At 38.2% G+C, this 13,621-nt stretch overlaps 1 protein-coding gene and 1 long non-coding RNA gene across 5 annotated transcripts in view; one reads left to right on the top strand and one right to left on the bottom strand.

Moving 5' to 3' along the window:
* The window catches only part of LOC100033268 (sulfotransferase 1C3-like), a 40,136-nt gene that overhangs the window by 13,503 nt on the left and 13,012 nt on the right, over positions 1–13,621 (bottom strand). For 2 of the 4 annotated variants that reach the window (XM_007476659.2, XM_007476660.3), the window contains exons 2-4: positions 10,024–10,138; positions 8,722–8,814; positions 5,456–5,586 (exon numbers count right to left, since the gene is read on the bottom strand). In XM_007476659.2, coding sequence (XP_007476721.2) covers positions 5,456–5,586; positions 8,722–8,774 — 184 coding nt within the window. In that variant the 5' untranslated portion in view covers positions 8,775–8,814; positions 10,024–10,138. Of the gene's footprint in view, positions 1–5,455; positions 5,587–8,721; positions 8,849–10,023; positions 10,139–10,654; positions 10,735–13,621 lie in introns of all 4 variants that reach the window. The other 2 variants (XM_056813868.1, XM_016427680.2) reach the window with 2 other exon arrangements.
* Positions 414–5,607, top strand: LOC103105492 (uncharacterized). Its single transcript, XR_459126.2, has 3 exons — positions 414–508; positions 3,778–3,864; positions 5,427–5,607. It is a non-coding gene; the product is annotated as an uncharacterized LOC103105492 (long non-coding RNA).

A 13,621-nucleotide genomic window follows, 5' to 3' on the forward strand; every position in this document is an offset into this window, starting at 1 on the left:
AGAATAAATTTTAATCTGAAAAAAATTTTATGGAAGGGAGGGATGTGGTGGGCCAGGGACTTCCATGATCCATTCCTCATGTGAAGATAGAATTAACTCTCCCCTTATCTATTGTGAATTTTAGATTTACTCCACCCTGCTTAGCCTTTAGAATTCTAGCAACCAGGAATGTATACACCCCTCTTAAGGATTAACTGTGAAGAGGATGGCCTATTACCAACATGTGCTAGCAAGTGACAAATCAGAAACAACTGGGCTGTCCAAAGCCAAGTTTAAGCATTTAAGCTACCATTGTTACATGTTAGATGCAGGAAGTGATGTAAAGAACTGCCTATTTATTTTGCGTCACTGCCTTTCTCTGGCTTTCTCTCTCTCTGTGACATTGGGCTCTCGAGGCAGTGTTGGGGGCTCTGGGTGGCATTGAGAGTTCTGGGAGTCATTTTGGAATGTTTGAGGCATTTGGCTCTGTAGCATGGTTTAGGTGAGGAGTCTTCCCTGAGTGACCTTGGTGAGTGGTTAGACTGATTCCTCCTTTCCTTGACTTCCTAAAAGCACTATTCTCTGAGGAAGCTCCTCATCTCAGAGGAGACCTCGTGGCTATAAGCTGAGCTAGATTTAATCTTCTGACAAGTCCCTTCACTGAGGCCTCCAAACTTCCCTTGGCTTAGGCTAAGCCAGAGAAATCTTATATCCTTTCCTCTCTCTTGTCTTCTAAATTTCTTCCTTCTATTGTAATTAAACCACCATAAAAATCCCAAACTGACTTGAGTATTTTATTGGGATTGAATTAAAATCCCTGGCAACCACTAATCTATTCAGTCAACAACCCTAATTTCACCCCTAACACTATTTTTAGCTGATAAAATCAAGAATTTAAAGTACCCCTGCTTAGTACCCCCAATTAACCATTAGGTAAGAGAGTTCACAAGTCACTTACTAGTTCACAACCCCAAAGGCCACAAGCACTTGTCCCACCTTGGGCAATGCTAGGCAAATTGAAAGACTGCAAAAAATTGGTTTCTATGAAGGAGGGGAAAGACAGGAAATGCTGTGGAAAACAGGTATACAAAGAGACCAACATAGTCTGGGACACCAGTCCCTGTTTCTTGGCTCTCTTTTCTGCCTTGGCTTGCTGAAGACTACTGGACTTTCATGTGGCAATGAGGACTTGAGACAGCCCTTGCAGGGGACTGAGCTGGACTTCCCCAGAGAAGCACTTAGGGCTGATAGGCTTGTTAAGGCTCTGTCTCTTTTCTACATTTCCCACTTTAACTTTTTCTACCTTAATAAATAAAAGCTGCTAACAATCATTTTGACTTAGGGGTTACTATTTTATAAATGGCAACCACTTTTATAACTCTCATATTAAGTCAAAAACCTCAGTTTAAATCTCACACCCACTTAACATTTAGAAGATGTCCCAATCTGTTAAGAAGCAATATAGCACAATATAGTAATACTAATTCTGGAGTCAAAGGGTTTGAGCTCAATTCCTTCCCTTTGATGCTTCTCACCTGGATGAACTTGACCTCCCTACATTTTAAAAGAGGGTTGCTTCATTGGGTCCTTTTGCCTGTTTTCTTGTACTGAATAGATTACAGGGTCTCCAAGAATCAGGGACCTAGTTATGAAAGAAGTAAAGACTCTGTTACTGGGAAACTAGATATTAGAAAAGGAAAGGACAAAAGTTAAGCAATCAAGAACTGGCACTGGACTTAGCCAAACTGAACAGGAGTTATATACCCGAATTATTGACTCTAAAATACAGTCATTCTACCCTTCCCTCTCATTCACACTCACATGCCAAATCATTTGCTAAATCTTTTCATTTTTACTTCCTCAATATCTCTCATATCAATAAATATGCTTTTAGTTTATCTGAGCCCCAGTCTCCCTAGTGTCTAGGAATGGGACTGGGCATGTAGAAGATGTTTAATAAATGTTTATAGGCTCACAAAGTAGGTATCTAACATATTTATTGTTTGGTTTAAGGGGAATTTTAAATAGTATCATGTTCATGAACTACTAAAAGAGTCCATGAGCTTGTATATCAGAGCCCTAGTTTTTATTCCTGTCTGCAATTAGTTCAGCTAATCTTCTTTTGGGGACCTTTTCATTTCTTCCTAGCTGTCCAATGGGAATAATGACATCTTCTGAATCTACCTGGGAAAGTGATTTTGAAGTCCACATATTAGAAAGAGTATTGGACTTGAAGTCAAAAAGAACAGTTTGAATTCTCTCAGACTTTTGCTAGCTGTATAGCCTTAAGCAAGTCATTTAGTCACTCTCAGTCTCAGTTTTCTCACTTATAAAGTGGCTATCATAGTAACTCTTAGTATTGTCTTGAGGAAGAGTCCCCAAACTATGGCCCATGGGCCACATGCAACCCCCTGAGACCATTTATCCCATCCCCACCACACTTCCGGAAGGGGTACTTCTTCATTGGTGGTCAGTGAGAGGAGCACTGTATGTGGGGGCACCGCAAAGCATGGCACCTCTCACATAAAGTACTACTTCCAGTGACATAATCCTTTGTGTGGCACCTTGTTTGAATGAGAATGAGGCGCCACACAAAGTATTATGTGGCTACCCAATGGAAGACGTCAGCATGGTGAGCGGCAATCTGAGGGAGGGGATTCCACACTATGTATACTGCTGCCCAGTATAGTGGTGGCAGTGATGGACCTGTGCAAGGTGTGACAGGCCCATCACAGCTAGTACTGCAGCCTCCACTATCCCAGACAGTGATATACAGTGTCACAGGCCCAGAACCACCTCCAGTACTATATACAGGCATCAGATAGCTGTGATCTAGCCCTCCAGTGGTCTGAGAGATGTGTAAAAAGTTTGGGGACTCCCTGGTCTTGAGGATCAAATGAGACAAAAATGAAAAGGACTTTGAAAAATCTTAATTATATTAATGTCATAAATAACAAGAATAACAACAATAACACATGTGAAAGTGATTTGAAAAGTAAAGGTGTTACACAAATTTATGATATAACATCAACTCAGAGGAAGTTAAGTAACTTAGTGGACAGGTTACTTGGCTTTTGAGTTAGTTCAAAACCTATCTCAAGAACTTACTCTCTTGGGACTGTGGTCAAGTCACTGAATGAGCAGGTTGGGTTTGATGGTATCTAAAGTCCCTTCCCGTTTTAAATCTATGATCATTTATTGGCCTTTGGGCAAAAACATACTCCAGTTTTTTTTTAACCCATGGTCTTCTCTTTGACTTTTCTAGTCTCTTGTTGCCACAGACCTTCTAGAGTTTAGTTTTGGCCCTTCTAGAAAACTAAAGGTTCACATCCTTTCACCCATCAAATAAGAATTACAGCTGAATGACCAAGAGCAAGTTGGGCTGGGTGATGGGACCTGTTTGTCATTCAGAACACATTCAAAGGGACACCATCTAAGACCATAGTGTGTAGGAAACATGGTATCTGATTTGCCTCCTATACCAATGATCCATCCATCTTACATTGTGGTCCAACACCATAGGTTGTTATTTCAAAAGAAGCTTCTACAAGGTATATCCATCCATTAGACTTTTTAATTCAATGCCCTCTCTTCAGATATACTCATCTTAACTCTTTTTTAACAGACTTACCTTCTTTCTTAGTATTAAATTCTAATATAGAATAGTCACAAAGGGGAACAATAGACATCAATTGACTTGCCCAGGGTCACATAGGTCAGATTTGAATCCAGGTCCTACAGACTGTAGACCTGGCATTCATATTTACTCTTATTTTAACCTATTGCCTTTTGAAATAGGAATTTTTGTACTATTATACCAGAAGAAATGATGGAGATGGTTCCAGAGAAACCTGGGAAGACTTATATAAACTGATGCACAGTAAAGTAAATATTAACACAATTAATATATTATTAACAACAACAACATTATGAAAATTAACCATTTTGTATGACTTAAAATTTGTATCAAATCAATGATCAATTTTGATTCTAGAGATACAATCATGAAAAATGCATCCCACCCAACAAAAAGATAATGTCCGAAATATGCAGACTGAGACCTATCTTGATAGATATGGCCAATATAAGAATGTATCTTGCTTGACTATGTATATATAGATAACAATTTTTTAAATTTACTTTTTTGATGGATGGGGATCTGAAAGGAGAAAAATAGATACTTGATAATTGAAAAAATGCTTAAAATAAGAAACAGAGCCTATGATCTATTATGGAAGGGTTCTAACTTGGGTTGTTCAAGAAAGACAAAAGATCTGGGGCTCTTTTCATTATGACTTCCAATTTATTCCATGCTATGCTGCTCCAGAAATATTTGTGGGAGGTGAATGGAGAAGAGAGGGAACCACTCTGAGATCTAGAAAGATTAATTACGATATACTCCCTCTGCTCTCTATTCACCCAACCTTTTAATTAGTCAATATATGTTTATTAAATACTCACTACTGTCAATATGGAATCTACAAGTCCTAGACTTGTAGCCGTCCCCAGTCCATTTAGTTTTGGAGGTGAAAGACTCAGGTTTGAGTCTGTTCCTGTGAGGATCCAACCCAAAGGGAATCTCAGATTTAACAATCCACTTCAGACAGGTTTAAGCCCAAGCTGTCAAGTGACTCTTTGTCAGTGGGGATCACCAGGTCCCTCCGGACTCTCTCGGGGACTTCTAGATTCCATGTTGACACTACTATCAGGCACTTGCTCTAAGCACTAGAGATACAAAGATGACAGAGAAAAACTCCCTACTCTCAAGGAGCTTACATTCTAAATAGTGAAACCCAACATGTACATAAATGGGTATACATAAGACATATACAAAGTAGAAACAAGGGAGGTTGAATCTGATCTTTTTTTAATTGTGTTTATTCACTGTGCTAAGCACCAGCAATATGAATATGGAAAAGAAAGACAGTCCTTGACCTCAAGGAGTTTACAATATAATGGGAGAAGACAATAAACAAAAGGAAGTTGGAAAGTGGTGATGGTGGTAGAGAAGGATACTAAGGGGAGTTCAAACCAAGCAGATAAGGGAAAATGGAATTTGAGTTAGAATGCCCAAATCCTGCCTTGTTTTATCTTGGAAACTAAAGGTTCCATGATTTGGAAGTGAGGAGAGCATTCCAGAATCCAGCACCACAAAAGCAAAGGCCCAGAGGTCAGAGGTAGTGTTTATGTGTGAGGAACAGCATGTAGATCAGTTCATTTGGACTATAGAGTTTGTGAAAGGGAGAAATATATATGATGATTAAAGTAGTAGGTAGGAAGTTCGAAAGGGCTTTAAATGCCAAATAAACTTGGGTATCTTCAATCCTAGAGTTTATAAGGTCTTACTAGTGAGTTTACTGAGTTTGAGTGGGAGGGTATGTTTAACAAAGGAAAAACAAGAATTAAAAGGGAGATTGAAAGCCAATCACTATTTCACTATTTTTCAGGACGTCAGTTATGCCAGCTACATCTTTACCTGATTTTGGGAAAGTGACCAAGAGGATGTCTGTATCTTGGAACTGAAAGTTGGTAGCAATTCTCAGGCTCTCTTGAGTGCATAAGTATCCTGGCAGAGAGATGTCCTCAATAACTTCAGTAACCTTAATCCTGAAAGCCCAGAATAAATGTCAGAAAATTTATCTGAAAGGATCCATCACTTGAGGAAGGTCTCTAAGGCTGACAATTCTAGTTCTCTAAGTCTCTGGGAAGATGAGAGTCCAGAAGAGCCATTCTTCAAGAGCTTGAATTGTTCTATGCAACCAACAGATTCTGTGATGAGTTAGAGATTCTTTATATATATATATATATATATATATATATATATATATATATATATATATATATATATACCCTTACCTTTTGTCTTAGAATCAATATTGGGTATCGGTTCTAAGGCAGAAGAGTGGTAAGAGCTAGGCAATGGGGGTTAAGTGACTTGCCCAGGGTCACATAGCTAGGAAGTGTCTGAGGCCAAATTTGAACCCAGGACCTCCCATCTCAATCCATTGAGCCACCCAACTGCTCCCAGGGATTCTTAATCTTACTGTCCTTGAAGAAAAGTCCCTACATAGAGAAAAATCCCTACATAGAGAAGTCCACTTAGTCATGCTGAGGTTGGAAGTAGGGTTGGGGGAATGATTTATTTGGCAGGAAAGAGGGGAGAAGGAAGTGCTAAATTCAGTGCTGAGTGGAGAGTTCCTCCCCTAGCCTTCACTTAAGGATGCTGCCCAGGCTAGCTATTTCTTCTTTTCCCACCCAACTGTGTCCAGAGGAAACTCTCCATTATAGCATATATAACCTCATTATCAGGCAAGATCAGGTCAAACTTGATATTCTCATCTCATTAGGATCCTCTCACCCTGGGTCATCTCTGATTAGATCCAAATTTTCATTTAAAGAGGGGACCCAAGTTACCCATTAGTTCATTTTCAATCTACTTGTATACCTTTGGACCTCTCTGTCTTTTACCCATTTCCCCTCACCAAATGACTTCTCTTCTTTTACTCCCATTTTATTTTCTTCTACTCTATAGTCTTCTTCCATTAGATTGACAACTCCTTGAGGTTAGGAATTGTCTTTCTTTTATATCCCAAGAACTTAGCATTTTGCCTCACACAGAATGGGAACTTAATAAATATTTATTGACTGACAATTTCAGATCTTAACTTTCTGTCCTCTTACAGTTAGGATGGGGTGAGGGTAGTAGAGAATCACACAGAGCTATAGGTTTGGACAAGGAAATGATGATATAAGAAAGGGGAAAAGGAAGGAAATATGCATTTATTAAGTTCTTACTTACAATTATCACCACAAAATCACACTATATCATGGTATATTTTCAGACTAACTAGCAATTTTCCAAGGTTACATATATATATGTATAGGTATACATATAGGTTTTTAATATCAAATCTTAGAGAATAGCCAATTTATGGGATAAAATTACCCTTTGTGTGTTCCAAATCAATCCCTTTTTCTTTTCTTGGGAGGCCCTTCCCAAAATAAGAAAAAGTAAGATTTATGGAGCACTCTGTCAATTTTAGAGGCCAAAATTAATTACCTCCTTTTGGGAGGACTATTATCATAATTTGTGAATGCCCAATTAGGAAGACACTGAGACAAGGACTTAATGTGGACACACATAGAGACACACAAAACAAATATTAAACACAGACTAAGGGGAGCATACTTTAAAAATTAAGGTGTTTACTCAAGATCTTGAGGAAGAAAAAAGGGGAGAGAGAAATGAAAAATCCATCTTGCTGTTTCCAAGGTACTATCTCCTTGAAAAACTGTAAGAAGTAGAGAAAAATTTTTGGCTCAAGAGCCTTGAGTGTAAACATTTAAAAGGGCAGGTGACAAGGGATTGAAAGAGGGGATCCTCCCTGCTAGAACCAAGAATCTGGGGGGTTGTGAAGGTGGAAAAGGAGGATCTCCTACCTCTATCCATACTCTCCTCTCTTCTCCAAGCATAGGAAAATTCCTCAGAGGGGATGGGGTAGGAAGAGGAGAAGCTGCTGGTGGCTGCCTAACCTGGGGATTGTTATACCTAGCATCCTCATCTTCTAACATAGCCTTGTCTCCAGGGGGAGTCTCTCCTCATCAGGATCTAGATTTGACACTGAAATCTTAAAGACTTTGGTCTTGAATTTCTGCCCAGATAGTAAGGGTATTTTCTCCATGATAGACAGGTTAGAAAAAGTCTGCCCAAGATGAATAGCCTCATGGGTGGAATCTAAAGTATCTCTGAAGAGTGACCACAAGGAAAATGTCTCAAGGGGAAACTGCTCTGGTCCTTTGTCAGTCTAATAGGTTTTTAAATCGAATCCAATTCATTTGTAAGTCAGCCCAAGGACTACAAATGTGAATGAAGTCCAAGAACTTAGCCAACTGTGGCTTGTTTGCTTTTCTCAATTTTGCTCCCCTTTTCTGAGGAGTGTGCTTAATTTTTACAGTAAATAAGTTTCTTTCTTTTGATTCACTGTACCCCTTTTCCTTTTTATCTTCTCAAAAGTTCTGAATTTACCCACTCCTCCTTACCTATACTCACTTACAGGGGGTCTGCAGCACCCTCAGTGGGATCCTAACCATCTAAAATTGGAGAGAGCCTTTTGCTCTGGGGGCCTTTTTTATATTTGAGGGAGGGTGCTTACCTAGCTAAGAGTCCCTAGTCCTGGGCACCAGTTGCTATGGAGTGGGCCAGCCTCCTACAGGGGATGGGGTCTTGAAGGTGGGACAGTGTCAGCAAAATGATGGATGAAACACAGTTTTCACATTCAACCTGCAGCACAGGTTTCACAGGATAAACTGCTCCACTTTGGCTGAGGCCTGACTTTATTTTATACCCTCATGATCACACATACAGTTTCATTCTCAACATACATGTTTCCATGGAACCTAACAACAGACAGGAAGCCTAGGGAGATAGTCAATGAAACATTGTTGCTAAGGGTAGGATCAGTGGGTAGAATCAACATGACCCAGATATAGGTTAGGGAATTCAGAGCACAGATTTGCCAGAAGTTTTTATGCCTAGAAAAGAGGGTCCTATCTAAGTGGGTATATAAGAATCGTTAGGTTTAATTTTGTAAGTGGGCTTTCCTGGTAATATCCTAGGGGGACAGAGTGGGACATCTGTATTAACCCTGCAAGCATGTTGCTCTCATCTATTTTTCCTGGGACTAAGTAAGAATAATAAACATAGCAATTCCAATAATAAGGGGATGTTAATAATGAAAGTACCTTGAGGAGATTTCAGTGGGTGTTTCCATCCTTCCTAGGGGTTGCTTTGCCATCCCTGGTTTCCACGTGGACCGTGTCTGTGGTCTTTGATGGCTTCCAGCAAAAAAGGTTCAAGAAAGATTTTTTACTATGGAGAAAAGGCAGGGAAGGGCAATGCTAGAATCTCTTTCTCATCTGTACTTGTTTAAGGAAAAAAGTATACATATTCTCAAATATACAGACATACAGAGTTGGGAATAGGAATTCATCTTACCCAATAGTGAAGTAATGTGAATGTGAAATCCTCAAACCCCTTTTATGATTATAATAGAATTAGCCTTTATGGTTATTTTTATAATACAATAATTAGTTTTTAATTAATAGTCATGTAATATAACTATATTAGAAACATTAACTAGGAAAAATATAGCTTACGGTGCTCTTAAGTTTTGCTGACAGGCTCTGTGACCTTAGGCCTGTAACCCAAATGTTCCTACCAAGTCCACCATATCCTGAGAGGATGAATGGTTAATCACAGGAGGTGCAATGACATAGGCAGTAAGACAAGGAATATTTATCTCTAAAGGTGTACTGACCTAGATTTCCTACCAACTTGGGTGACTTGCTCCTGACATCCATAGGAGCTGTTCATATATCAGATCCTATCCCCTTATTTTCCAAGAATTGCAGGGCCCTTGTAAAGACTAGGCCTAAGAATAGATACTGAATACTAGGTGATAACTCTGTACTTTCCAGCTTATTCAGTATCTATATCATGCCCATCTGGAGTCTGCATATTCATACTATTTTGATTCTAACTATCTCCAATATTTGTCTTGATCTGACACTGGATCTTCAGATTTCTGTGCATTAAAAAAAAGGCCATCTCCTAAGGCTCTTTGTCTTTGGTCTTGACCAGTCTGGCTTTATTGTGAGACTGACCCTCTCTCGATAAACCTATTTCTTTTTGGCTTGGAGACTGTTTCTCTTACTGGAGTTTCTGCTAATAGAATTCTCCCCACAGTAGGAAGAGAAGAAGCTAAGAGAATGGGAGATGATAAATGGGAGAATAGATTAAGGAAGCAAAACACTTTTGAAGATGGAAGAGGGTAAAAAAAGAAGAAAAAATGGAAGTAAACAGGATGAAGGGAAATACATAATCAGTGATCATAACTGTGAATGTAAATGAAATGAGCTAACCTGTGTAAGAGAGGAAAGTCAGATTCAGCATGCAGAAAAGCAACCCAAGCAGGGGAGGATCAAGGGGGAAGACAGAGAATTCTGAAAAAGAACAGAAGAGCTGAGAAAATTCAAAACAGTTACCTCACTTCTCCTTGGGAACTTCTCAAGTGTGGTTGGTCAAAGAGAAATCACTGAAGCAGAATGACCTTCTGAGCATTTGACCACCTCTCTTTGAACTCAAATTCCTTGGATCCAGCTGATGAGAAAAGGAGTGGATAGGACTTTTATTATAAAGTCATCCATCCAAAGAAGAGTTTTCTTCTCTATCCCCTAAAGTCTGTCTTTGAACTTTGTACTACAACCTGGGTAGATAGAAGTCAAGACAGCTCTCACAACTGACCTAGGAGGGTCAGGCAGGAAACCTGACCCTTCGGGATTTGTGGAGGGAGTCAGTTGTTAACTTTAGGGATCTCCTACTTCCCACTTTCTACTTCCTTACTCAATAATCCTCTTTACTCTATCTTGTGTGTGTCCCTTTAGAATAAAAGGTTATTCCTTAGATCAAGTGCCTGCCTCATAATATCCAGGGAGAGAGTCCTGAAGCTTGGGGAGGAGAGCTATACTTTCTCCTCAAGGAAGAAGAATCCGTTTCAGTCCTTGTCTTTACATTCAACCCAGTCTCTGAAGAGACATACTCTGTAATTCTGAGGACAATTAGTGCTGGTTTTACTAAGGAAAGAGAGGGGAGGAACAACCTATTCCCCCTCTCTACCTTCTTGCTCCATTCTATTTCTCTCACTCTCTAGCCTCAAGTAAATGTAGTGGGTGGCTCCATTTCCCCATCCATTACACCTGTAAAGTGGAAGAGGAAAGTAGAATGGATTAGAAGCCAGAATCTAACAATATGTTGTATTGAAGAGTCACACTTGGAACAGAAAACAGACTCAGTTAAAATATGAGGCTACAGCAATGTCTATCATGTTTCAACTGGAATGAAAAAGGAAGTATACACATCATAATCTCAGAGAAAATAAAAAACTAAAATAGATCTTATTAAAAGAAATTATCAAAGAAATTACATTTTACTAAAAATACTATAGCTATGAATACTGAATATATATGTACCAATAACACTAGTATTCAATTTTAATTTTAAAAAGGTTTATTATCAGGTCCATATTTTCTCCTTCCCTCCAACTACTCCACTGGCCATCAAAAAGACAAGAAATACAAAAACAATTATGCATATGAAGTCATGTAAAGCATATATCCTTAATAGCCTTATATGTCATGAAAAAACAAAACAAAAATAAAAGTGAAAAAATATGTTTCAACTGGTACTCTCAGAGTTCATTGGTTCTTCTCTGGAGACAGCCAGCATTTTTCACCATGAGTACTTTGGAATTGCCATGGATTATTGTATTAATCAAATAGCTAAGTTTTCCACAGTTGATTATTGTTACAATATTGCTGTGTACAATATCTTCCTAGTTCTACTCACTTCATTTTGCATCAGTTCATATAAGTCTTGCCAAGATATTCTAAAAATATTCTCTTGATCATTTTCTGAAACCAACCCCTTCATCATTTCCTAGAGCACAATAGTATTCCATTACAATCCTAAATCACAATTTTTTCAGGCATTCTCAATTGATAAGCATCTCCATGGATTCCAGTTCTTTGCTACCACAAAAGAAGCTGCTATAAATATTTATGTACATATGAGACCTTGCCATTGCTTTGATCTCTTCAGTCTACAGACTTAGCAGCAGTATTTTTTTTACTATAAATTTATTTATTTATAATATTTTCCATGATTACATGATTCATGATTTCGCACCCCTCTTCCTTCCCCCTTCCTAGAGTTGACAAGCAACTCCACTGTGTTATACATTGTAAAGATTAAAATTTAGGGGAGACTGAGGCAGGTAGAAATTAGTTTCTCTCTGCAAGGAGTATTATATTTTTTAGAGGTTTGTTAAAGATTAAGGATTAAAGAAAATACACAGTAAGAAACACGTGCCTAGGCCAAAAGGCCTAGACAAGATAATCTCACATCATGGAAGAGCCGCATCTGCTCCAAAACGGAAGTCCAAAAGAGACCACAAAAGCCTTTGCAATCAGGTTAAATCCCTTTTTGATCTTGGCCCAACTTAAAATTCAGTGAGATTACAAAGCATTTTGGGGAAGTGGAGCAAGGAATTGTGGGGATTGAAGTCCAGAGTTCAAATCCAATCTTACTACATGTATCATTGTTCAAAATCCATTTTCATATTATCCATATTTGCAATAGAGTAATCTTTTAAAGACAAAATCCCAGTCATAATACCATCAAACCACATGATCTATCATGTTTTTCTTCTGCATCTCCACTCCCGCAGTTCTTTCTCTGGACATGGATAGCATTCTTTCTCATAAATCCCTCCTGATTGTCCTGGATCACTACATTGCTACTAGTAGAAAAATCTATTACATTTGATTGTACCACAATATTTTACTTTCTGTGTACAATGTTCTCCTGGTTCTCATTTCACTCGGCATCAATTCCTGGAGGTCTTTCCAGTTCACATAAAAATACTCCAATTTATCATTCCTTTCAGCACAATAGTATTCCATCACCATCAGATACCACAACATGTTCATCCATACCCCCATCAATGGGCACCCCACTCATTTTCCACTTTTTTCCCACCACAAAGAGTCCAGCTATAAATATTTTTGTGTAAGAATTTTTCCTTATTATCTCTTTGGGGTACAAACTCAACAGTGGTATGGCTGAATCAAAAGTCAGGCATTCTTTTAAAGTCCTTTGGGCATAATTCCAAATTGTCTTCCAGAATGGTCAGATCAATTCACAACTCCACCAGCAATGCATTAAAGTCCTGATTTTGTTACATCCCTTCCAACATTATCATTTTCCTTTACTGTCATATTGGCTAATCTGCTAGGTATGGGGTGGTACCTCAGAGTTGTTTTTATTTGTATTTCTCTATTCAAGAGGGATTTAGAACACTTTTTCATGTGGTTATTGAAATTTTTGATTTCTTCATGTGAAAACTGCCTATTCATATTCCTTGACCATTTGTCAATTGAGGAATACTATGATTTTTTTGTAAAATTGACTTAGTTTCTTCAATATTTGGGAGATTAAACCTTTGTCAGAGTTTTGTATAAAATTTTCCCCAGTTTATTGCTTTCCTTCTAATTTTGGTTTCATTGCTTCTGTTTGTACAAAACCTTTTTAATTTGATATAATAAAAATCATTCATTTTACATTTTATAAAGTTCTCTATCTTGTTTGATCTGAAATTCCTTCCTTTCCCACAGATCTGACAGGTATACTATCTCATGTTCACCTAATTTATTTATTATTTCACTCTTTATATGTAAGTCATTTACCCATTTTGAATTTATCTTTTTATAGGCTGAGATGTTGATCTAAAGCTGATTTTTCCCATTCTGTTTTCTAATTTCCCCAGCAGTTTTTGTCAAAGAGTGAGTTCTTGTGCCAAAAGCTGGGATCATTGGGTTTATCAAACATTATCTTGCTGAGGTCATTAATTCCTAGTCTATTCCATTGATATACCCTTTTAGTCTCTTAGCCTGTACCATATTATTTTGATAACCACTGACTTTTAGTGCAGTTTAAGATCTGGTACTGCTAGGCCTCCATCCTTCACATTTTTTTTTCATTATTTCCCTTGATATTCTTGATCTTTTGTTCTTCCAGATGAACTTT

This window comes from Monodelphis domestica, chromosome 1 (assembly GCF_027887165.1).
Source record: "Monodelphis domestica isolate mMonDom1 chromosome 1, mMonDom1.pri, whole genome shotgun sequence".
In the NCBI taxonomy this organism is placed as follows: Eukaryota; Metazoa; Chordata; class Mammalia; order Didelphimorphia; family Didelphidae; genus Monodelphis; species Monodelphis domestica.